At 34.4% G+C, this 26,893-nt stretch overlaps 3 protein-coding genes across 3 annotated transcripts; 2 read left to right on the top strand and 1 right to left on the bottom strand.

Moving 5' to 3' along the window:
• Nucleotides 1-3,303: 3,303 nt before the first annotated feature.
• LOC132059289 (mitogen-activated protein kinase kinase kinase 3-like) lies at nt 3,304-10,359 on the top strand. The gene is made up of 11 exons (XM_059451867.1): nt 3,304-3,902; nt 5,310-5,624; nt 6,096-6,183; nt 6,408-6,470; nt 6,651-6,811; nt 6,896-6,971; nt 7,401-7,460; nt 7,559-7,666; nt 7,757-7,993; nt 9,521-9,645; nt 9,739-10,359. The coding sequence occupies exons 1-11, from the start codon at nt 3,586-3,588 to the stop codon at nt 10,001-10,003; spliced, it is 1,815 nt and encodes a 604-aa protein (XP_059307850.1). The 5' UTR covers nt 3,304-3,585; the 3' UTR covers nt 10,004-10,359.
• A 3,249-nt stretch (nt 10,360-13,608) lies between these two features.
• Nucleotides 13,609-22,106, top strand: LOC132059287 (uncharacterized). Its single transcript, XM_059451865.1, has 4 exons — nt 13,609-13,860; nt 14,752-14,857; nt 17,037-17,248; nt 20,625-22,106. The coding sequence occupies exons 1-4, from the start codon at nt 13,672-13,674 to the stop codon at nt 21,765-21,767; spliced, it is 1,650 nt and encodes a 549-aa protein (XP_059307848.1). The 5' UTR covers nt 13,609-13,671; the 3' UTR covers nt 21,768-22,106.
• Nucleotides 22,107-22,183: 77 nt separating this feature from the next.
• Nucleotides 22,184-26,052, bottom strand: LOC132059288 (NAD(P)H-quinone oxidoreductase subunit O, chloroplastic). Its single transcript, XM_059451866.1, has 6 exons — nt 25,664-26,052; nt 25,498-25,553; nt 24,406-24,471; nt 23,395-23,436; nt 22,630-22,689; nt 22,184-22,444 (listed from the first exon to the last, which is right to left on the bottom strand). The coding sequence occupies exons 1-6, from the start codon at nt 25,893-25,895 to the stop codon at nt 22,415-22,417; spliced, it is 486 nt and encodes a 161-aa protein (XP_059307849.1). The 5' UTR covers nt 25,896-26,052; the 3' UTR covers nt 22,184-22,414.
• Nucleotides 26,053-26,893: the final 841 nt, after the last annotated feature.

Genomic DNA, 26,893 nt, shown 5'->3' with positions numbered 1-26,893 from the left:
AATTTTCTTTTTCTTGATATGTTAACGTGGACAAGTAAAAGTGAAGGGAGGGAGTGACTTTTATCCCCATTTTCCTTCTTTGTCATACTTTACTTATTTTACTCTCCTTTCGCTAGCCTCTCGATTATTATTTCTTTACATTTATAAAATGTATTACTTTATATTTTCATTTGAATTAAAATTTCGTGATTTACAATATAACATATATCTTTCTAATTTTGATCTCTTTGTAACAATTGTTTTTATCTATAATTGTTAATATAAAAAATTATAATATATTTTTAATTAATTTAATAAAAATATTTTATTAGTTTTGCTTTTAAAAAATCCAATATATACAACAATGATTTTTATGTTTGGATCTGAATAGTTAGTTAATTGAAATGAATATCAACCTGTCGGTATACATATAAGATATTAAAGAATTTAAAAGAAAAAATCTATAATCAAAATATTAATTTTCCCTCATATTCTTACTAATTTTCTTTTTCACATTGATGAGCAACAACTTTCATTATCATGACAATGAAATGTGTCCTCTTTCCATCTCAAAGACTTAATTCTATCATATATTTTTTAATTTTTAAACCTCATTTTTTAATTATAACTAAAGTGATGATACATAAAATACATTTTCTATATGTTGCTATATATATTAACAATTAGAATATTTTTAAAAATTATTTTTAAAATACAAACTTTAAAGACTGGCTAATTAAAATGAATAGACATATTCGATCCGTGCATCGCACGGGCATGTATTGCTAGTATAACTTTATATATATACAACTAAACACTAAAAATAATGCAACAAGTAATTTCTAAAATAAAATACTTTGTTCGAATTATATTTTGCTCTTATCAAACGCGCCCACATGTAAGACGCGAACGTGAGTGATGAGTCAACTGTATTTCCAGAAAGCCGTCTTTATAACTCTCTGTCCGAATGACACACTTTTTTATTAATCCATCTAAAAAAAAGTTATATTTTTATATTTAAAAATAATTTAATTTTATAAAATAATTTACCGTTATATAAATATCTAAGACTTATTTTAGAGCACGACTTTTAAATTTTTTACTTTCTTTGTTAAATATCACATCTAGTCAAATGGTCCCACGTAAATTAAAATCGAGTATGATACAGAATAAAATAAAATGACAAAAAAAGAAGAGCCACGTCATCCCCTCGGTTTAATCCAACCACTGACTGCCGTCCCAAAAATTCCTGAGCTGTTCCTCACTGTAGCAGTGTTTTCTTTCTATTGGACTTGGGACCACAAGTGCCTACTCCCTCTTTCTTTCCTACTCCCTCTTTCTTTCTATTTTGCTCCTTCATTTTGCATCATTTTTTCACTTTGCATCTGTATAGTTTTGTTTGCTTACCATTTAACTCCGAATTTCCTCATTGTTTTTCTTTTTGATTATATACATCTAATAGCTCCGATTCACTAGGCGGAATAATTCAAATTCATGTTGGATATGAGACAATGTGTCTCTATCACAGGTGGCTCTTGAGTTCAGTTACTTTGGTTTAATATGACATCGATAAGAATAGAAGATTTTTCAGTATTTCAATCCATGATTGTAAGTTTTCACTGACCACAACCACTGAAAGGAATCAAACTATCTATCGGAATTTCATCATTCATAGAGTGTGAACACCAGATGTGAAATTAAGAGTGAATTGTAAGGTGACGTCGATCATCACGTCATAGACCTTGATTGTCTCTAGGACCCCCTTGTTTGCATGAGGCGATCATTTAAGAGGTATCAAATGTAGTTCGACCATAAAGACAAAAAATGGAGACGGATTTATCTCTCTTTGATTGTTTCTATAAATTGCCAAATGCAGGCGGTTGAAAATGAATGAGCAGTTAGATGTTTGTTGTGACAGTGAAGAAAGATACAATTGTCATAAAAGTTGCAGTAATACATTTAACCACGCATTTGAATCACATTTATGACGAATTTATACTTTTGTCTTTTACGTTATTCTATACTTTACGTCAGATTAGTTGTCGTATCTAGTGTTCGCTTTGTTGGTTCAGAAAGCGATTTTGATCACTTTTATTTGATCAAGTTGCCACATTTTGAAATAAATATGGGTCTAGGTTTCTTATGTTATGTGGTTTAATCACGATTGATCAATGCTTTGATTCCTTATGAGATTTTACATAGCTAAAGCTATTTTGAAGTATCTCAAAAGACTTGCAATAAAATAGAAAGATTTGTATCGATTAGGTGATCTCAATAGACTACTAACTTGTTGGGGTCATATGATGATGATTATGTTTACTGCTCAAGCCCAATTAGATACTTTTAGATTGTATGATGCGATCATTTAATAGGTCGAAAATGTAGTTCGACCGCGGAGACAAGTTTATCTCTCTTTGATGATTTTTATAAATTGATAAATACAGGTGGTTGAAAATGAATGAGCAACTAGATGTCTGCTGTGGCAGTAAAAAATGATACAATTGCCATAAAAGTCGCAGTAATACATTTGACCACGCATATGAATCACATTTATGACGAATTTTATACTTTTGTCTTTTACGTTGTTCTATACTTTACGTCATATTACGTAATAGTCGTATCTAGTGTTCGCTTTGTTGGTAAATAAATTAATTCGTTAAGAAAAAGTAAGAGATTTTCATCACTTTTACTGGCCAAATTGTCGCATTTCAAAAACATAAATGTATATTAGTTTCTTACCTATTTCAAACATGATTGATCGTGCTTTGATTCCTTATGAGATTATGCATAGCTAAAACTATTCAGAAGCATCTTGAATTTTTTTTTACCAAAATAGAATGATTAGCTCTATTAAATTCGGCAAGTAACTTTATCTTAAATTACAAAACAACTATCAAATGTTCAAATGAATAAAAAAGTATTTATAAGGAGTAACTTCCTCACTTAACAAATAGGTCAACATTGAAGTAAAAAGAACAAAATGATCATCAACTCAAATGCTTCTTCGCATTGTCACATATCAAATATACTTATTATCTTTCATATCATTTGAATGCTAAAACTATATCTAATTCAAAGAATAGAAGCAAGATAGTCCTTGTATAACCAAGGTAGAAACTACAAAAGTACAGTTTCATTTCATTACTATACTAAATGAACTAAGAAGTACCATTTCCTCAAGCAAAATTCTATTACTATCACTTACACTCTTTGTAAGCAAGCAACCAAACAAAGAAGCCACAAAACAAATCAGTACTATAGTATACAAATTGACAAATAGTACATATATTAGGGATGTAAACAGCAAAACACGTACAACCAACTTGGCAGGCCATTGCTCCCCACTCTCTATCTACCTTCCTATTTCCTTCTCAAAGTTTTCTTCGTCAGCTACAACAACAATACATCCCCCCTTTCACCAAAATAAATAATCTTGAAAACCAAAAAAAAAAAAAAAAAAAAAAGAATCTTGAAAACCCAATATACAGATTTCACTCTTTCTTGACTCAGTTTGGTTGATCACTGAAAAAAAAAAAAAAGAATCTTGAAAACCCAATATACAGATTTCATTCTTTCTTGACTTAGTTGGTTGATCACTGGAAAAAAATGCCTGCTTGGTGGGGAAAAAAATCCTCCAAGAACAAAGATAATCCAAAATCTAAAGACCTTAGAGAAAGGGATAAACCAAGGAGTTTTGATGAGTTACTTAATAGAAATTCACCAAGAAGTAGTAAAGAGTTTAGTGGTTCCGGTGATGTTTTTTCAGGGTTTGATTCAGGTTCTGTTTTGGATAAAGCACATCCTTTACCTATGCCTTCAGTTGGAAATGATCATGGTTCAGTTTCAGTTTCAAGTACTAGCTCATCTGGATCATCTGATGGTGTTCCTGTTAATAATGATCAAGCCCAGTTGGATACTTTTAGGTTGGTGTTTGTTTGATTTTTGTGTAAAGTTACTTTCTTTTTGGAATTTGGTGTTTTTGTTTCTTGTTTAGATTTAGTTTGATGAGTTTTTGTTGTGTTTATTGGTGTTGGTTGACTTTAGATTGACTTGTTGTGGGTTGTTATAAAAATTAGATCTTTTCTTGATTGGATTTAATGTATATTGATAAGCTAGAGAGACTATATTGGGGCAGCTATTGTACCTAGATAAAAGGTGCTTTGTTGTGTTAAAGATTCCAACTTTTGCTTTGATAGATCAGAGGAGCTTTGTTATATGCTTTCAATTAGGTTATATTTCTGTTTCTCCAGGTGACTCTTTGGTGGATTTTGCATATTGAATCAAACGTCTTATTAAGTCGAAAATATTGTCCCAAAAGCATTTGTATATACTCTAGGCAAACACTACGGGGATGAGGTGGGGCTTAGAGGTTGTGGTTATGGTGGGGATACTTTTAGGTTGGTGTTTGTTTGGTTTCTGATTAAAGTTACTTTCTTTGTGGAATTTGGTGTTTTTTGTTTCTTGTTTAGATTTAGTTTTTTTGGATGATGAGTTTTTGTTATGGTTAATGGTTATTGTGTTTAACAAATTGAATGTATATTGATAAGCTAGAGCCACTGGATAAAAGGGGCCTGTTAATAATGATCAAGCCCTGTTGGATACTTTTAGGTTGGTGTTGTTATGATTTTTTATTAAAGTTACTTTCTTTGTAGGTTTTGGTGTTTTTGTTTCTTGTTTAGATTTAGTCTTTTTGGTTTTTGGATGATGAGTTTTTGTTATGGTTATTGGGGTTGGTTGACTTTAGATTGACTGGTTGTGGGTTGATCTCAAGATTAGATCTTTTGTTGATTGGATTGGATTGTGTTCAACAAAATGAATGTGTATATTGATAAGCTAGAGAGACAGGATAAAAAGGGCTTTGTTGTGTTAAAAATTCCAACTTCAGCTTTGATAAGTCAGAGCGGCTTTGTTATATGCTTTCAATTAGTTTTACATTTTTGTTTCTTCAGGTGGCTCTTGGTGGATTTTGCATAGTGAATCAAAGGTCTGATTAATGAGTCTGCCAATCACCTGCCCTTTTTTTGTTTTTATTTTTGTGTACCCAAAATGCTAAGCCTGTGAGATTTATGTTAAATTTTTTGATTTTTGTGCTTGCTTCTATGGTTCCGTGTGCTGTAGTTCAATTATTGATCTTTCAGGAGGCTCAATTAGGAAATTCAGAACAAATTCTTTATACATGGTATAATTGCCTTCCTTGTTTTTTTTTTCTTTTTTTTCTTTTCTTTTTCTTTTCACGGAATACACGAGATGCATGAGTTACAAGTACTTTTTTCAATTTTATCCGTCCATTGTACTAGCCTAACTATGAGGACACTTATGTTTGTTGCCAGAGGACTTGGAGATAATAGGTTGAGCCCACTGGCACGAAGCCCAGTTCGTTCCAGACCCACAACTACCACATCGTCACCTTTACATCCTCGGTTTTCGAGTATTAATCTGGACTCTCCAACGGGCAAATTGGATGATGCGAGGAGTGAATGTCATCAGCTGCCCCTTCCACCTGGTTCTCCACCCAGTCCTTCTGCTTTACCAAACCCAAGACCTTGTGGTGTGGCTGAAGGCTCAACCATTAGCATGTCAAAATGGAAGAAAGGCAAGCTTCTAGGAAGAGGCACGTTTGGTCATGTCTATCTTGGATTCAACAGGTTTGTGAGCCTTCCAGCTTTTTTCTTAATCCATGACTTTAGGGGTCGTTTGGTTGCTTGTTAGGAAGTAAATTATTTATGTATTAAAATCAGCATAACTAATACTAGTTTGGTTGCACTTAGTTGCTATGTATAAAATTTAGCATAGTACAGTGTTTGGTTACCAATTTACAATTCCGCATAACTATAATATGTATAAGTTATGAGTCAATTTATGTATTATCTTATGCCAGGTATAAGATGGAATAACTAATACATGAATAATTAAACCCGACATAACTAACTCTGCCTTACTAAAACATGCATAACTCTAATCAGGAACCAAACGAACCCTTAGAGTTTTAACTAGGTTCAGGAGCATCATGGCTCTAGTATAGGGCATCTTATGCTAATTTTGAATTGGTGTTATGGAAGACCGGGTGGATATAATTCCTGGCGGACATAGTTAATCACGCTTTTCAACATGAACAGGGAGAATGGACAGATGTGCGCAATAAAAGAAGTCAAGGTGGTTTCAGATGATCATACTTCCAAAGAGTGCCTTAAGCAATTGAACCAGGTCTCTTTTATTTTCTTTTCTGTTATCATTAATGCTCTTTTGATAAATGACCGCGTCTCTTTTCTCTACTGTTTCAGTATATTTCTGTTCATAATTTTAATATCCTCTCCTTTCAAAGTCCGTGATAAACTTTTATCTTTAATCGTTAATCTCCGGTCTTTCATTTAATATCTTCCTTTTCTATTCTGCATTTGAAACCTGAAGGATTTTATCTTTATGTGCAGGAAATCATTTTACTCAGTAACTTGACACATCCAAATATTGTTCGATACTATGGAAGTGAACTGGTATGAGTAAATGCTTTAGTTGGATGCGCATAATTATGTTATTATCGTTCTGATATTTACACGACTTAGGCAAATATGTTGATCATATTAATTTTTTTTTTCGTAACCTAGTTGCGCTGTTCAACATAAATTTGATCTTCCCATTTAGTTCATAACTGTTTTATTTTAATTATTCCTCAGGATGAAGAAACTCTATCAGTTTATTTGGAGTACGTTTCGGGCGGTTCTATACATAAATTGTTGCAGGAATATGGGCCATTCAGAGAGCCAGTTATACAAAACTACACAAGACAGATACTTTCTGGCCTTTCCTTTTTACATGCTAGGAATACGGTTCACAGGTGTGTGTCTTTATGGTACAAGTACTGATGATTCTGCTATTCTGAGGACGCTGCTAGATTCAAAGGACAATTGTTTCTTTTCAGGGACATAAAAGGAGCCAATATACTAGTAGATCCTAATGGTGTAATCAAGCTAGCTGATTTTGGCATGGCAAAACATGTAAGTAGCAGCGCAATTGTGAAAGTTATTTCCTAACCATTTTTAACTGAAAGGTGTCACAAAACTAATTTCAAAACTTTGCCTTTGACTTTATTTGCACACAATAATAGGGGGAATCTGATAGACTGCTGTTGTAGGCTATACTTGCCAGTAACATCGAAAAATCTGAACTTGTCATTTGGTCCTTTTGTTTGTGATTCTATTTTAGTTATTTGGGTAAATGAATTTAGGCGTTCATATAGAACCAGCAGATGTGGTAGCCTAGCGAAAGATAAAAGTTATCTTTGTTTCTGTTGTTGTTTTTGTTTCTACTTTTTTAGTCTCTTAAAAAAAATTGATGCTACTAAAAGGAAAGTGTCTGATCCCTTAGAACAGTTTCTTTTTCTTGCAATTGATCCATGCACTAACATTTATAATTCCTTGGAGCAGATAACTTCATGTTCCTCAGTGCTCTCTTTCAAAGGGAGTCCTTATTGGATGGCTCCTGAGGTATGCCTCCCTCCCATTTTCTGCATACCCGCTTTTCCTTGTTCAACATTTTTAGCAAAGACTTACTTAGCATTATTCCATTTCTCTGATATGATCAGGTGGTGATGAATACAAGTGGCTATGGCCTTGCAGTGGATATTTGGAGTTTGGGATGTACAATTCTTGAAATGGCAACTTCAAAGCCACCTTGGAGCCAGTATGAAGGGGTAAGAGTTGCAATATTTGAAAAAATGAATTTCCCGGGATCATCTGGAGAACTCAAATCTAAGTGTCTTTGATTGCCCTCTATGCAACAGGTTGCTGCCATATTTAAAATTGGAAACAGCAAAGACTTTCCTGAAATTCCAGATCACCTTTCTAATGATGCAAAAAGTTTTATAAGGTTGTGCTTGCAGCGGGAGCCGTCCATGCGACCTGCGGCTTCTCAACTACTAGAGCACCCTTTCGTTAAAAACCAAAGTACAACAAAAGTTGCGGATGTCGGTGTAACCAAGGAATCATATCCTCGCTCCTTTGATGGAAGCCGGACACCGGTAAAGATTTTGAGATTTTTGATTTGTCTAATGGACTCTCTACTTCTTTTTTCCTTCTTTTGCAAAACTATAATGAATTATCTTGGAAAGGGTGAAATTACACTCTGGACAAACTAGAGATCTTTGAGAAAGGAACTTAAAAAAGAGCAAGCAATGGAGAATTGCTTAAGTGTAAGTTATCCTTTCTAGAGAAATGTGGCAGTTTCTTCCCCTCGTCTGTCACGAGGAACCTACCAATTCTTGTTAGTAATTGCAGAATCTGATTAATTGATGATTAGGAATTCATAAAACTATAACCAATTGCTTTCTGATTTCAAGTAATTTTTGCTGAAAACTAAAACTGAAACTAAATTTAGATGGGTTTAGATGTTCAAAGCAACAAAGTGATTTTTCTCCTTATTTTTAGGTTGGAGTTTAAATGGAGTAACAAATCATTTTCCTTTTTGGTCATTCTCAAAAAGGATGAGACCTTTCTATATTTAGTAACAACTTAACTTTAAATTTCCCATTTTACCCTTAATAAGACGATTTCAAGCCACACAAATGTCTATGGCTTATTTTGGACTGCAAGTTTCAAAAGGCTTCCTTTCATTCTTAAACTCTGTGCCCAGTCAAACACCTTCACATAAATTGGGACGGAGGGAGTAGGAATGAGCATAGAAATGGTATCTGAGTAGAAGATATCAGCTGGACCTTTTTTTTTTTTGTTCTGTTTTTTTTTTTTTTTTTTTTTTTGGGACAATTTGATATCAGCTGGGCCTTAACTGGGTAACGTAACTGTATGGCCTTTCACAACCTTACTCTATTACATTAATTCCCAAAATTTGAAACCTTACCTACCCTTTCTCCTTAAGGTATCAAAACTCGTATCCACACAAGACCCTGTAATCTTATTCTACATGGTGTTTAGTTGGGAGGACAATTCATATGAAACAATGGTTTTACAAACACAAGACGACCTAATATATGACTAACGGATGTTGCTTGATAATCTTTTTCATTGCAGTCTTTGTTCCATAAGACTATGAGTGAAAGCCTTTTAAGTGCATAACTTACTAAAAAGAACAATTATAAGAAGAGAAGGAATCTAACCTTGTCTACAACTTTTACCCAAATAATTATGTCTAACATGTCTTAGATATTAGTACGAGCTAATTGACGGTTTATTCAAATCAGTCTAGGTCTTCTTCCCTTGGACCGTAAGCTCTAGTTTATATGTTTCATTCTTCAATGTTAAAACCATCTACGAGCCTAATCACTATTAGGTACCATACTATACCCAACCCAATGCTGGTAGGCTGTACCAGTTCGCTGCTTGTCTAACCAATCTGCCAGAAAAAATCATAATAGTATTTTTGATCCCTAAATTATACTAGGTAAATTCTACTTTTGGTCGTTGTGATTTAAAAAAAAAAAAAAAGATTTTGATTTTTGAAACTGATCATGTATGCTTTCCATTCCCATTTCCATTTAGGCGGTTTGGTATATATCTCTCTGAAGTTCCCTATTCAATTTACTTTTTTACAGCCAGTGTTGGAGCTGCATCCCAATAATGGAAGGAATATTTCTCCTGGAAGGAATATATCTCCCCATGAAGGGAACTATGCATCCCATCCAGTGGTCACAGTCTCTAGACCGTCGATCTGCCCAAGGTAATAATGGCATTTTGCAAAATTACCTTAATTTATTTACTTTTAGTTTGTTTTCGGCTCAGCATCTCACTGTTCTTTTGTTGATATCCACAGGGAAAATGTAAAAACCATAACATCTTTACCAGTATCTCCGACATCTAGCCCGTTAAGACAGTATGAACCTGCTCGTAAGAGCTGTTATCTTTCTCCTCCACATCCATCGTATGCCATCGGGGGCCAGAGTGGATACGATGTGAATGATTACTCAATGTTTCAACAAAGGCCCAGCACAAGAACAACGCTTGATCCGTGGCTCGAAATCCCTCAATTTAGAGCTCAGACACCATCTAGATCCCTGAAAACGAGACCCATTCTTTAGTTCCATGTGATGTACGAGGAGAAAGTTTCTCGGATCGCACCACGCATGGGTCCCCCCAGTATTGCAGAAACTATGTGCCAAGTCAGGACAATGATAGTTCTAAGTGATGCGTTTCTGTTCGATGGATGCATTAGCAAGAGCAATTTCGGGTGACCTGGGCATGGTTGCATGATGGAGGGATTGTATTTTCTTGAATATAAGATCTGTAAAATGTACTTCATTCTCAATGTAAATGCAAGATGGCCACTTGATTGAATCTACATTGTCTCTTCTAAAAGATCACTACGAGACCGGTCCCTCTTATAGTAGATTTAGCTATGAATATTCATGTAGAAATGAATGCCGGGCTTTTCTTGCATTGTGTGTTGGATTATATGGAACTGAAAGAAAGGAAAATGATGAACAGGGGAAAAGAGTTTGTCTGTGTTGTTAGTGGCTTCAATTCTTTTGTCATTGGATAAGTGGATAAGTGAGGGACAAAAATGAAAAATGTATTTCCTTGTTTGGAGTCTTGCACAAAAAGGAGGTGTTCTTTTCCAATTCTCACTTAAAAGAGATTCGTCTCAAACGCTCAACGCCAATGACCTAACAGTAAATGAAGTGTGTTAAGGACTGTGAGATCTCTCATACAAATCTGAATCGAGGCAAAGATATTGAGTGATTTTATCTCATCTGTTCAAGCTTTGGTGGACGGAGCTGGAACGCAATGCTTATAAAACAATGATTTGTTTCAAGAATTAGTTCTTTCTATTAAAGTATAGAACACTTACTATCTCTCTAGAAGTGGGGGAAGCAAGATAAAGTTGTTGGGGATGGGGGTTTGACTCTTTTTTAGCCCTATCTTTAAATGACTTTTTCTCTCTAGTTTCGTTCCTAAATTTTAGAACTATTTCTAGATGAACCATGAATTTACCAGCACAGAAGTCAAAGTCTTTACATATAAAATAAAAGTCCCACACAGTTAACCATTTAAAACTTAACATAGCAGCAATTAAGGGATTTCACTTTTATCATACACAAGTATGAAGCAATATTATTGATCGGTTATATTACAAAAAAAATAATTTCAAATGTAAAGAAACAATCAATTATATTACCTAAATGGTTTGTTTATTTAATAGGCTTAGATTTCACTTTTATCCTTAAATTGACGAATTCCACAAATACGGGCGTGTCCGTGTGTGAATCAATATTATTTATCGGCTTATATTACAAAAAATATTAAAATATAAAAAGAATATTCTAAATGTTGGAACTTTTTTTTTTTTCTTAAAAAAAAGATTAGTGATGATTAAAATAAGGGCCCTCAATAGGTGAAGTTGAACTGCTGTGATTGTATGACTTAATGTGATGCGAAGCTCTAGTATACTTTGGCTAGCTTACTTGCTAATGAAATTCATAGTTACCATAAAAATAAAAATAAATAAGGGCCCTCCATTGTGGTTCCTGTCTTACTAATGTTTTTCTTTTTCATATAATAGTCCCATTTGCCAAATTGGCCGACTAGTTGATTTTTGTATAGTTTGTCTCAGTTTGGTTGTATATCAATTTAAAGTCAATAGTATATATTTATCTTAACTAATAGGCTGCTTTCCCTCAATTAGCAAACTGGCTGGCTACTAACCCTTTGTACCTTTCTCCAATCATGCCTAGTTGTACATCAGTTCTTTAATTTGTGCCTAAAAAATTGAAGACCTGGTTGATATAAAACGTTATAAATGTTAGTTCATGGATTAGGTGTTAATTTGTTTGCGTATGTTATTATATTCCTTTGCAAATTATAGTCTTATAATTTATAAGACTCTGTGTGTTTAAACTAATTATGTCTTATCAAAGAGCTAGTGGGTTGTGGCGGAGCCACCTATAGAGTCAAAGAGTCCATTGAATTCTTTTGCCGGAAAATTATACTCGTATATAGATAAAGTATTTTGTTTTAGCATGTATACTATTTATTGAATCTCCATTGCTTAATAGTAGTATATTCTTTATATTTTTTATTTACCTTAGTAAAATTCTGATTCCGTCGTTATTAATGGGTACATTGCTTGAGAGTGAAAACAAAAAGGTGCAATTATGTCACGGTTTGTCCTTCCAATGGATTAGTCTTTAATTTTTGCCCCTCAATGGGTTGATCTTTAATTTTTGCCTTTCAATATCAAACTTATATTTCTTGAGGCATAACTTGTGTATATTATGATGCATATAAATTTGATTTTGAAGGAAAAAAATCATTTTTTGTGTGGATTGCCCTTCAAAGGCACTGGTCTTTATTTTTGTCCCTCAAATTATCACAAGGCAGAGTTTTGTAGCAAAATTAGGCCTATTCGGGCAAAAGTTAGACCTTAATGCAGAATTTTGAAAAATTGTAATTGATTGATTTTTTTTTTTTTTGCCTGAATGCAAACCTCTACCTTAAGGTAGAGTTTTGTCTTTGTTTTTTGCCTTACGGAGGCAAAATTCTTAAATTCAACGTTTTTATTTTTATTTTTGCCTTATGTTCGAAGCCAGGCAAAATTCCCTTTCTTTTAAATGATTTTAAATTTTGCCCTTCATATTCTTTAAATTTTGCCCTCTCCCATAGGTTTCCTCGAATTTTTTTATTTTTATTTTTGCCCCCATCGTACAGAGTGAAGGTGTTCGGACCCGCATTTATCATGGACTTGACATAAGTATGTCGCCCGCAAAATAATTTAGCGAAGGGCAAAAATTAAAGACCACCCCCAAATAATGGCAATCGTGCAAATTTAAAGACCAGCCCATTTGAAGGACAAAATTTAAAGAGCAACACAAAATAGGGACAAAAGTGCAAATGACATTTGCACTATCAAATTAGCATTTTTTATGCACTGATTGTCCTTAATTTTTCCCCCTCAAATTGCTATTATTCATTTTTGGTATACTGGTGGCATTAAATTTTCTTCTTAGAGATTGCGGCTTAAAAAGGTGATAAAAAATATCTCATGATTCTAGGTTCGAACCCCGCTCAGTCGAAAAAAAAAATTGCAAGCCTTCGCGGAAAGCCGGTCTTATAAGGCAGATGAACGTGTAAGGCAAAAAAATATTTTTTTCTTCTTTTACTTGAAGGTAAACTTTTTTCTCTCTCCGTGCAAAAATGAAAATTTAGCGAAGGGCAAAAATTAAGACCACCCCGAATCTCTGAAATTTAGTTTTGAAGGACAAAATTTAAAGAGCAACACAAAATAGGGACAAAAGTGCAAATGACATTTGCACTATCAAATTAGCATTTTTTATGCACTGATTGTCCTTAATTTTTTCCCCCTCAAATTGCTAGTCTTTAAATTTTGCTCTTCGCTTTCTTTAAAAAAAAATCGCCGCGCGATTTTTTTTTCTTTTACTTTAAAGGTATTTTTCTTGTTTGTGATTCGAAAGCAAAAAAAATATTTTTCTCTCAAAATTCAAAGCAAAGGACACAAATTAAAAACCAGCAATTTAAGGGACAAAAATTAGAGACCACCGCCGAATAAGGACAATCGTTCAAATTGCCCTCAAATTAGTCGGTTAATGACTTAATTCTAGTAACGAATCAAATTGGCGATCATATAATACCACAAATAAAGCTCACCACACAGGATTATTCGTTTGGCACCCATTTCGAACCTCCATATTTAGATATTCAATATTTCCCTCTCAAATCTCCAATCGGAAAAATGCCAATTGAAATGCTAAAAGGGTTGCCATTTTCAGTAGATACATGGAGTCCAAAATCAAGTACAAAAAGGCACCATTTCTTAACACATGCCCATAAGGATCACACTCAAGGAATCTGCACTTATGCTTCATATCCTATTTATTGCTCCCAAATCACCAAAACTCTTGTTCTACACCATTATCCTCAGGTACCCACCTTTTTTTTTTTTTTTAATTTTTTGATTAAGATGTATGAAAAGTAGTACCCTGTCCGTCCCAATTGATGTGACACTATTTGACTTGACACGGAGTTTAATAAGAAAGAAAGAATGTAAAATAAATCTTAAACATTTGTGTGGCTATACATAATTTTATTAAGGGTAAAAAGGATATTTTAAAGTTAAAATGTTTCTAATTATAGAAAGGTGACATTGTTGTGTTACAGATAAAAGCAAACGGTGCTGCATAAATTGGGACAGAGAGTCAAACTATATGAATTTTGTCCAATATTTTTAAATGTACTTTTTTTTTTTGGTCGAACAAATTAACATGCAAAAAGTTGCAACTTGTAGTATTTTTTGTATAGTTTTTGAATATTTAAGTCTTAATTGTTAAAATATTGGGTTGATCTAATCAAATTTAGCTTTGAAGATTAGTTAAATTAACTCTCGAGAAATCTCGATGCATGAAACAGGGCAACTATTAGGGGACAAAGGGAGTATTAATTATTGGTGAGACTTGAATCAATCCAAATTGGAGGAGTAATATGGAAAATCTTGTGAGCCATATGTAATTTTCTGTAGAATGTACAGATGTATAAAGCTAGTAGTACAAACCATATATTTTCATGATTTTAAAAAATACAAATGTTCCTATATAATTCACACACTACCTCTGATGACTTAGTAGATTATATTAGAGAGAGTATTAGGGATAACCTATATGTTGTTGATGGAATTTGAGTGTGAAAAGGGATTTTTTTTTTTAGTATCTTATTTGGTTCTTTTGCCTGTTACCCATTTGATGGATTGTCTTCGAACTGTTATTTTATTTTGTCAATGTGGTATGAAAATGTTGAAACGTTACGTGTTTTTGGACAGCTTGATGGATCATTTTTTGTGGGTATTGAGGTTGGGCAATGTATAGTGATCAAAGACCCTGATGGTGATTTCACGGTTACTGCCTTTGACGCCAATCATTGCCCAGGTGTGTATGAATCTGCAGTGAGGCCTTTCCTTTTATTTTTCCCGATTTTTTATTCTGCTTTTTGTTTTCCAGTAGATTTTTGTGTTCAAGGGAATTTGCTGGTTATATTTTTTTCTTCTGGGAAGTTTGGTACTGTTTATATTATCTACTGGGAGTTCCTTATTAGGTGTAATCTACAGTTCGGCTTATATTAAGTTTAGGTGCATCTTTAGGTGTACTTGGTAAATTTCATCAACGTTAGTCCTGTACCTTTTCGGAATGGCTATATTCTTTCATGAAAGAGTTTTTTTGTTTGAAATGTGTGACTCTTCATGCAAGGATGCGCTATTGAAAGGAAACCCTTTGCAAAGATAAGACCGGTCATGAATGGGTGCCTTTGTTGGTTTACAAATAGAAGGACTAACTGATTTTTGGATGAGATAATTGAGAAAGAGAGCTTGCAGTAAATTTTCAGATTTACAAAGTGACTTCGCAAACTTAGAATCAGAGTATCAGGGAATTCTTCAGTATTGCTAGTTGCAGAATTCAGTAGGCTTTTTTGTATCTTGGGAGAATATTTGCCATTAACTTGGTAGCAAACCATGAGTTGGACAAATAATTGTCTGAGATAGTGTTCTACACACCTCAAAGCGTTACCAATTTTCATATATTTTGATTTATTTTCTTTTTCTCTATCAACCATCTTCCCAAACAATCAAAAAGTTATTTTAAACCGCTAAAAAGAATTTCCAACAGCATCTTTACACGACCCCACTGGTGAGGTAGTCGGATGCAACTGCTCACAATTGAAATTATTGGTGAATGGTATAGCAGCTTTAAGCTTTGGACGTGCCAGTAGGAAGCTCATAGGTTAGTAGCGGATGGGAAAGAAGCGTTTGTGCTTCAAGCTGCTTTATTTCATCCTCAACAGGGAAATGGGACTGGTCAAAATGAAACGTTGGGCTTGTAGAGGGTTATAATCTGATGCCTAGGCGAACTTATGAATAACAAGAGTAACTTTTTTGTTTTATAATCGAGGTGTCCAAGCCAGCTTGTGCAAACCTCGACTAATTCAGCGAGGTGCTTGCTACCTTCCACTAGCATAGATACCAGGTAATCTGTCCACCGATGCTTGGATCAATGGGAAGAAATCCCCTATTGTATTCTCTGCTGGGATTTGAAAATGACGTCCGAATTTGAACCTGAGACCTCATGGTTTTCAACCTGCTTTATTGACCACTAAAGTGTAATGGTGGACCCACCACTGTGCGTCCACTTGTTTGTATATGTATTTTCCCTCGGTCACTTATCTGACATGTCTCAGGCTTGGTGTATTGACAACTGGTTGTATTGTTGGGTTACCAAGTTATGGAAGTTGTGTCAAGGGACCACCTCATTTTGTTTTTGATAGGAGGTATGGGTCAATTGTACAGGAGCTACTCTTATTTTTTCTATGTTGAATGCAAGTTTAATGAGATCCACTTTACCTGATAAAAAGGTGACTACCTTATTTCATTTTTACGAGGTGGGAAAAACTTGGTGCGGCCTCCTTTCTTCGTCCTGGACAGATGTTTTTGCTTTAGTTAGGTCAGTATTTGGCAGCTCATCCCAGCTTATCAAGGATGTGCTGCTGCTCTTACGCAACAGTCCTATCTATGAGCTAGGTGACTCGTGCTTATGTACTATTGTATGGGTTTTTTTTTTTCTAATCCGTTCCAGCTCTTTTTGGCACCTAAAGTGATGCTGTCTGGATGAAAATTCTCGTACTCGCAAAAATCTCACATGTTTTTGGATGGGCGTTAAGTTGATGTATGCATTTTCTAAGAAAGAGCATAAATCCTTAAGGTTTGTGAGGTTTCTTGAAAAATTGCAACCTTTTGCTAATCTTTGGCAATACCAAGACACAAGACTGTGATATATGACTCCTGGCTTATTAGAGTCTCTACCTAGAGTAAGGTGCAATCTGCTGCTCTTTTCTTTATTTTTCAAGAGGTTATGTTGTATCCCTAGGTGGTCTTATAGTCAACGTGCAAACTCTGGTTGAGTGGGGGAAAACAAAGCCTTAAAGATTATATTTTGGACAGACCTCAAAGCCTCAATTTGATGGTTTAGTTTTTCATCTTGCATCTTTTCGTCTACAGTACCTTTGTCGTAACAGGGTTATGATGATTAATGTTTGGCTGATGTTAACAACTTGCAGGAGCTCTAATGTTCTTGTATGAAGGCAAATTTGGAAACATCCTGCATACAGGAGATTGCAGACTCACGATTGAGTGTTTGCAACAATTACCCCTAAAGTATGTGGGCACCACCGGAAAAGAACCAAAGTGCCAGATTGATTGTATTTTCCTTGATTGCACATTTGGTCAGTCTCCATTGAAGATGCCCAGCAGGCAGTCAGCAATCCAACAGGTTTAACACTCATTCTTGTTAAATCAAGAGCCATACTTATATACAAATAAAAGCATTCTTGTTAAATCAAGAGCCATAAGCACGACAGGAACTTCTCTTCAGCTGTTAATTTTTTTTGTAGATTATTTAGGTAATAAGAGATGAAGCCAACTGTTCCTATTGCATTCTTTGTTTGGGTGTACCTCACAAAGTACTTTTGATTTGTGTGGACCTTACAAGGTACTTTTGATTTTTTACACATTGAGATTACATGTCAAAAATCCTCTTTTTTCTTAAACACCATATCTAGTAGAAAATGGGTTTGAGGGAATACTAGTACTTGCCCTAAATGTGTATCATTTTGGTTTCACAATCAGGAATCTTATTAGAATGGAAAAAATGTTGGAAAATTACAGCAAAAACTTGGAAATTCTCATAGCTTGTCAAGGACACTACCCTCAAGGATATGTATCCCCAGGATTCAACAAGCTCTTCTAGCATAAACTAGGAGCAGAAACAACAAAGATTAAATAGAGAAGAAAACCCAGCACAGTAGAATATAGGAGGAAGAGTTTTTCTTTGTATGTTATCTACCTTACAAAAGAAAAGACTTGAATATATATATATATATATATATATATATATATATATATATATATATATAGAGAGAGAGAGAGAGAGAGAGAGAGAGAGAGAGAGAGAGAGAGAGAGAGAGAGAGAGAGAGAGAGAGAGAGAGATAAAAGACCATCTCATGAGAATGGGTAAAGAGGCTCCAACGTTATGAGAAGATTAATGTCAGTAAAGAGGATTAATAGCTAATCATGAAGCAAAGGGTTTGTTACTATTGCAAGCCGACCATTAGAATTTATTCGAAAGAATTAACCTATTAAAGATCCATTAAAATGAGATTAACAGAATGAACATAGACAAGAATTTGAACACTTCTTTTGAGATACCATTTTCATTTTTTCAACAAAAATAAAAAGCTGAAAAGGTAGAACATTCATAGGTATAAAGCGGCCTGGTGACATAAGCATCCTGAAATAAACTCCAATAAATTGTTCGTTGTTCATGACATCTCGTTACTAACATTAGCATTGACAAATAGTATTTACAAGTAACGAGATGCCAGGAACACGATCGAATTGTAGCAATCTGGTTTATATATATCTCCACCCTAGATATTTCTGGTCACTCTTAAGTGGGTCAAAAACTTTACTGCAAATAAATCCTTATTCATGGCATATCATCAAAGCCTCAACATAAGATCTACAAAGGTTGCACATCCGAAGAAGCACTGATGAGATGCCATGAATAGGATCTATTTGGAGTGGTTCTGAATTCTGTTGGATGTTTTTAGTGTTGCTTAAAGATCTTAATGTAGGCGATTTGGAAGGCCTAGCATGGAAATACAATTAATTTAGGATTGACCGAATTGGGCATCTTATTAAATTTAGGATTGACTAAATAATGAAACAACGGATTCAGTTTGTTAGCATAATGCATATGGAAATTAATACAACTCCATCCATTCATTTTCTAAATCTACTCCATAGATTTCAAAATAATTTACTACTACTAATTATCATAATCAAGTTGCTGTTTGACAACAGTGGGAACAGAAGGAGAGGAATGGATCTTGTAGATACAAATAGTCATGCAAGAAAAAAAAGAAAAAAAAAGGTAAAAATGAGATATGTATAAGTTTGCGAATTAAAATTGAAACTAATAAAATCAAAGAAATCGGAATACTTTTTCTCAAGGGGATTATAATGAACACCAAACTCATGAAATTAAATTCTCGAGTCAGGTTTTTGATTAACTTAGATGGGTGAATGGTAAGACCAGAATATGGATGTTTAACTTAATTACACGTTGTGGGTCGGAAATGAAGTTGTAGATAAGGCTGTAGCTAGGGAATGCTTTTTAGGACAAAATTCACCAGAGATGAGAATTGTTGAAGTTGGAGTGGGTTTTTGAATCAAACCTTTTGTAATGATTCCAATATGTTGAATAAAAGTAAAGAAAGTACGACTGTAGTAATGCTCTAATTGAATGCAACCTCTTTATAATTTGGTTTCACTGAACAGTCGAAAAAAGCTTGTTTTACTGGTGGGAAATTAGTTTTCAGATGCTTCTTGATTTGATTCAATTCACCCTAATAAATAAAGTTCTGTCACTGGATCTAGATAGTGCAGCTAGATACTTTAAAATGAGATGAGGAAGTTCAGGATTTTTATATACAGCAGGTTTTGTTTGTATTGAAGACATGTATACTGTGCCATACTGTGTCCTCCGAAAGGCCAACATATTAGAAATGTCTACCTGCACAAGTTGAAGGTTGCTGCCTTCTTGGTGAATCACGGGTGAGTGGTGAGAAAACATTAGAAGTTGTGAGCTTATGGTTCTCAAGTACCATTGGGGAAAAGTTTACAATCTCCTTTTTCTGGTAAATTTGTTCACACCATGTTGTCAAAGGCGCGCTTAAACCCTGAAGCGAGGCTCAAAACATGTTGAGCGCTTCGCCTCACTTTATTTGTGCTTCAGTGTCATCGACAAGGCTCTAAGACATACTTTTACTTGACAATGAGTCTCTCTTGAATAGGTGACTCTAGATAATTGATATTTCACTTTATCTTAATGTTTTTACAATTTCTTTGTCCATATATTTGTTGTTCATGCTTATTATTATTAGTCTTGGACTCAACATATATATATTTGTAATTTTCACCATTGCGCCTTTTTTCATCAAAGCCCACGCTTTATTTGTGCTTTGCGCTTAAAGCCCCAGCTTACCTTAGAGCTTTTTTGCGCTTTTCGCTTTTAATAACACTGGTTCACACTCTCATGGACTGCTCTCGACAGTGATTTTTCCTTAGAAACACCAAGCAACTGTTCTTGTTTAGGGTGATTCGACTTTTGTTTCGCAGAAAAGATGTGTCCCACTATCTGTTTTGCACTTAAGGTTTGTTCAAATCATTGGTATCTTGCAATCCCAGTGAATGTCCATGCTTGCCTGGAAAGTGTATTGAGATGAGAAAGGACGTGTCCTTTTGAAATGGACACTATGTTGGAAGGAATTAATAAGGAAAAATTGTACATTCAAGCTGGAGATGCAGAATAGTCAGGTTTATCAAACTTCCACTGTGTTCAAATCAATTGCTAGAGCAAAGGCTCGCCATTGCCGTTGACTAATTCTTACTTTCCTCAAGTTTCTTGATATTTTATCATGCTTATCAAATCCGACAATAGCTTTAGCCCCTAAATGAATCATTCCTGTTTAGTCTACAGTCTTTAACCTTTTTCTATGAGCTTGAGGACCATTCTTTTTTCTTTTAACTTGTTTGATAGATAAATATATTTAACATCACAAAACTGTTTTTTATCAACAAACAGATCATCAATTGCATATGGAAGCACCCTCAAGCTCCTACAGTATATCTGACATGTGATCTTCTTGGCCACGAGGACATTCTTGTGCATGTCTCACAGACATTTGGTTGCAAGATTTATGTTGATAAAGCTAAAACTCCAGAATGCTTTCAGGCTTTGGAACTAATGGTGCCTGAAATCTTGTCTGAAGATGCATCATCTCGTTTTCAACTGTTTGATGGGTTTCCGAAACTGTACCAAAGAGCAGAAGCCAAGATCACAGAGGCTCAGTCTGATTCTCGGCATGAGCCTCTAATTATTCGAGCATCAGCACAGTGGTATGCATGTGATGATGGTATTCCGGATATCGAAAAGCAGAAAAAAGAAAGATGTGATCAACCAGTGAGAGATATATTCGGTGTCTGGCACATTTGTTACACCATACATTCATCAAAGGAAGAACTGGAGTGGGCTTTGCAACTTCTTGCACCTAGGTGGGTTGTCTCTACAACACCTAGTTGCAAGGCTATGGAGCTGGATTATGTGAAGCGTCATATTAATCAACATCGGAATTTTGATGACCCTTTCTGGCAACTTCTGGGGTTTACCACAGACGTGGAATCTGAAGTTGATACAGAATCAGCTCCAGATGTGGTTGAGGTTTCAAGCTCACCTTTGGCCAAGAGCAATGCTCAAGATTATGCAGGCAACTCCCAATCGACGACGACATCTATTAGCATTTGTAGGAAGTCACATTTGTCTCCTCCAAGCAAAACAGCTTCAGTAACATTATTTGGTAGGGCGAGGATTGGGCTCAATGGTTCTTATTTCAAACATGAAGAAAAGGAGCCTATACTTCCAGATAATGATTCTGTATTCAGAGGTTCCGATGAGTTACAGGTTATTTCTTTTAAGAACGAAGAGGTTGTGGTGGAAGCTGGTGAGACCTCGGCAGTAAGTGAAGTTTTAGACATCAGGAGTAAAGAGGAGATCTTGATGCGTACAGAAACGGAGTATTGTATTTCTGAGTCAGCTGTTGGATTGTCAAAGAGTTATAATCCAAGTTTAAGAAAACTATACCGATCTATGAATGTGCCAGTGCCTCGACCCCTTCCTTCGTTAGTGGAACTTATGAATGCCACTAAGCGTGCTAGGAGAAGGCTGTAAGTTCTGCTTTTGGCTGGCATCCTCTCTTTAGTAGTTTCTTCATGTCATTCTCCACCCTCATTGCTTTGCTTTCATATATTGATACCAAGCACAGCATTGTTTACAGCAAAAAGATATAGATAGCTTATACTCGATACACCTACTCTTCGTTTTCCCTTTTTTACAGGCTGCTGTGCACTGAGACCTTCCTATTACCTGCCTACTGTATATTTGTTTATACACCATAATTTTTTATGAAATATTTAGTGGTACACTTGAACAGATTTCGCTATTCATTTGTAAACTAATTCCATTCTATTCAATGTGGAAGGTATTTAATGTTAACTGATATCTTATCTCTGTTGATCTACAATGGCTTTTAATCGTTGTTGGAGTTTCTCTTGCGTACCATTACCTACTGATTGAATCAGCACCTATTGGATACTCCTTTTAAGCTTATTAAGAATCAACTTGACGATTCTTTAGTGTCAAATGAGAAGAGGATTGAGTGATCGTTAAGAATAGAACAATACATTTAGCTATCACTAAAGTAAATTCTGGAGGTGTGTCCATCCCCATCTCTCTTAATCTTCGATGAGCATTGGTCTATCTGATAATTTGATATAATCTTGTCTGGCTTGTGCTGGTCTGAAATTGTGGGCTCTCTACTATATTCTCTCGTAATCCAGCTTATCAGACTGCAAAATTTGGATTTGGTTAGGGAATCTGTGGGTTACTTTAACAACCACGGCTTTTTAGCAAAGGTATAAACTGTATCATTAAATATTACGTGCAAGGAGGTGTAGTGTATCATAAGGTTCAACATGAGTATGAGACTATGCAAATTGCTATAGTATTTTGAATGATTTAAAAGGCTAATTACCTTAATTAGCATCTCTGTTGGAAGCCAAGCTGGTGCAGTTGGTATTCCAATCCATCCAATCTGTAGCATAGGCAAAGTGTCAGGTTTTATATGGACAATGTCTCCGTTGTTTGAATTAATAAAAACGATTATTATATTTATATATATGTTGGAAAGGGTAAAAGATGTTAGGTTCAAGATTCTAATGAAAGTAATATGTTGTTTCTTTTTGTAGCCAATTAGTTCCCAAGAAACCGTGTCGTCTTATTTGTATCTTATCATGCGCCGTAAGAGCGTACAGTTAGAATTCCAATAATTTATGGTGAGACACTCTCAGTATGAGATAAAGTTTACCAAGTAAAAAAATCACCTAAATATTAAGTGTGTGTTGCAGGTTTACTACGAGTACAAAGTATTTGATTATACTTGTTTTTGTACTTAACCTGACCTATATCTTAGAAATTCATCTTTCACCTATTTTAGGATTCCAATTTTTAGAATAGCGGCTAATCACACGCAGTAAGAGAGAGATTGTGATGAAGGTTCAACTCTCATCAACATCACTTCCAGTTCAAATTTTCTTTTTCCTTATTACTTGAAAATGTTGCTAAGTTATTAAAAGGAAATGTTTGCAACTTCTTTTTTCTCAGTTCTTATATCGTTTACTATAAAAAAGAAACGAAATAAAATAAAATAAAGATAATAGTGACTGATCAGCTAATTCTATGGTTTGTCAACAGAGGAAATAAGAATGCAATCAATTGAATTTGGTACAGGTATACTTACGAGTGCATATTCTCCTGTCTCAAATATACGCAAATCCAACACCTAACAAGAGATACGATTAATGCAACACCTTAAATAAATAAAATCAATAAAACCAACGCATACCAAAAAATAATAATTAAAAACAATGCGTTACCAAGTGGAATATGATTAAAAGTAAAAGAGTTCTTTTTTCCTTCCTCCCAACTCTTACTAATAGTGAATGCGGTTCAAATTTTGTAAGCAGCGCATCCTATGAAGGGCCCACTGTTTGTTTGGTACGAACGAAAATGTTTTTTTTTGGAAAGTAAGTAATTTTCTAATTTATTTGTTGATGTTTAGTGAGGAAGCAAAAATTATTATATCAAAAGTATTTATATATCAAAAGTATTTATATATAATCTATGCAAGCGGTACGGACAGCGGATAGGGTGGTATTGGTGAAGGTTAGGAGATGGGTGGACGTGGATGTCATTAGTGGCGGAGTCAGGATTTTCACCAAGTGCTTTAAAAATATGAAGAAGTAAACACACGAAGAAGCCAAGGAGGTTCCATATCTACTATATATATATATATATATTTTTTTTTTAACATCGTACATATAGTGTAATTTTCGCTGAGAGGATTCATATGAACCCCCTGATGCCTACCTAGCTGCGCCCCTGGATGTCACATTGTCACTTATCAATCTTTTTTTTTTTTCCTACTTTCGTCGGGGAAATCATTTTTCTCATTTTTAAGGAATTTATTTTACTGGAGAGAATATGTTCCTGAAAATTTGATTAATCAAACATGGAAAAATTGATAAATATTTTTTAAAATGGTTTCCTCCATTATACCCCACCCCCAACCCCCCCCCCCCCCCCAAAAAAAAAAAAAGAATTGACATGATTTTGAATTAATTGATCCGTGAATATCGAATACCAAATGATTGAATAAAATTGTAATTTCAAATTGCATTTTCCCTTGACATTCCTCTAAACTAGCCCTTACCAACATAGATATATTAGTGGAAAAATCAGAAAATGGTACCTCACCACGGTCTTCATAAATGTAGTCCAGGCCTTTGTAATAAGGTGGATGATCCACAGACAAGTACTGAAAAATTGTAAAAACCCTGTTAGACAGTCCACTTTTATAATTCAACAAAGATCCTTGATATTTACCGTGGCAAAATTTAGACACCAAAACTCCTTTTCCACGCTCAAATTACTAGAATATTTTCTTAATCATACCAAAGCAATGTGTGTTAGATGTCAAAACTAGGGCTTGAGCCTAACTCACACTCCAAAAGCTAGCTTAAAAGGAGAAGGGAGGATTGCTCAAGCCTTATAAGGAGCCCAGAGTTCTCGTTCGTCACCAATGTGGTATATTCTCTTCACCCCTCACGTATTCATGGACCTGAGGCATTTTCATCCCATCGATCCAGGACTGATCAATTGGTCCGAGGGCCCACATCAGATCGGGTCTGGCCTGGCTCTGATACCATGCCAAATTAGGGACCCAAAAGCTAGCTCAAAGGAAAGAGGATTGCTCAAGCCTTATAAGGAGTCCAGAGTTCTCATCTTCCCATAATTGCATGTTTGGCCATTTACCTAATAATGAAAATTCACTACCTTAATGTTTTATGTAGTTTTCAGATTTTTTGCTTTCTTTTTGAGATGATCATGATAGAGATCCGTTTCTAGGATGGATATCTAGTTGACTATCTAATTTTCCTTTTTTTTTTAAAAAGTAACTAACTTTAGTCTGATTTTTTTTTCTTTCTTATTTCCTTCTAATTCTCAGACCATCCTAGTCAATGCCATTATCAACATTGGAGCTAGTCATACTTAGTCTGAATTCATTAGCACGGACATGCATGTGGTGGGTGTAATGCTAATTGGAAAAACTTTATGTACATTTATATTTACATTAAATCAATAAATACAAAATGTATGTATGTCATACTATATTTATCACTTAGTCGTGAATTGTATTTCATTTTAGTTATTAGCCATTAAGGTTATATTTACTATGCTAATTTTGATAATTGCATTTCGAAGGTGTTACTAGTAAACAACCACTCAATTCATGAAAAATTCAATATTAGAAGTAGAAAAAAAAACAAAAAACAAAACTCACATTGATGCTGTTAAGATACTTCTCCTTATCCACCCTGACTATCTGCCCTTTCTTCACTGCCAACCAAAACAAAACATTAAACAAAAAACAAAGATAATCCTCTATAAAGAAAATTTGTAAAAATGAATTTACCGAAATGGACAAATATTTCATCAATAGTACTCACTAGAATATACAGGTTTTTTAGGCTTTGTTGCAGTGGCTGTTGTAGAGGAAGTTGTTGCTGCTTGTTGGGATTTTGGCTTCTCATTATTTTCTTTTGGTTCAGAGGAATCTTTTTCAGCTTTAATAATAAAAGGGGTATTTCTAAAAGGAGTATAATTAATTCTTTTTCTTGTTTGTGAGAAAGATGAAGAGTATGTGAAGGAGGTGTGTGAGAAAGCTGCAGAGAAAGCCATGTCAATTGATTTTTGCTATTTTTTTTGTCCGTTGGAGATGGAACTAGTTTTAGGTGTGGCCAATATCAGTGGATAAGAGCATGTCCTGTTTTTTCCTTTTTCAAGGGCCAGATTTGAAGAACAAAAATAAGTCTACTCATAGATTTTCTATGCACCACTTGTGCAGTTGGCACTTGAGATCCCTTCACTCTTAACTAAAAATATCAAATTTAAATCTTGAAAATATATACTACAAGTAGTAACTCTTTAGTTGGAAGCTAAGCACTTTGACTAGGCATTCGGATATGCAAAGTTCAATGCTTCTATTACTGATTTGTATAAGTCAAATCCTTTAATCTCTTAAGACTTGTTCCAAAATAAGCAAATTAATATTCTTTCGTAACAAAAGAAGACAATACATATATGGAGTAGTTCTTTTCTGGAACATGGAAAAATAGAAAAGTGAGAAACATAAAACTAATCCGCCTTAAAATGAAATGGTGAAGCTTATGTTTTTACTAGTGAATTTGGCTGTGCTTCGCGCAGTTATATCATAAGACACATCGTTAAATTCACAATTTTTTTTTTTAAATATTCGAGCTCTAAATATTCTAAAGATTCTTTTTGTGTTCAAATCTAAATAAATAAGATAAATTCTTAATTCATTTTATTATTAATCCTAGTTCTTTTTTTTTTTTTTAAAAAAAAAAAAATTAGAATCGCCTTTTAAAGTTTTTACTTTTCTGAAAATGCTTCTTTGCACTATTGAAATTACCATCTTTTTCTTGTAAAGAAAGAAAAGAATTTCATTGAAAAGTTGGAGCTCTCTATGTGCATGTCTGTGAATACATAATTTTTCCTTTCTATATGTAATATATATAAGCTTGTAAAGTTTTAAGAAATATAAGTATATAATATATAAACTTATAAAAGAAAATATGATTTATTTAAATTTTTTTTTACCTCAATAAAAGATTTTAAACCAACCAAAACTATCGATATTTAAGTACAAATTTAAA

This window comes from Lycium ferocissimum, chromosome 6, assembly GCF_029784015.1.
Source record: "Lycium ferocissimum isolate CSIRO_LF1 chromosome 6, AGI_CSIRO_Lferr_CH_V1, whole genome shotgun sequence".
Classification (NCBI taxonomy): Eukaryota; Viridiplantae; Streptophyta; class Magnoliopsida; order Solanales; family Solanaceae; genus Lycium; species Lycium ferocissimum.
This window is presented reverse-complemented; position numbering and strand designations above follow the sequence as displayed.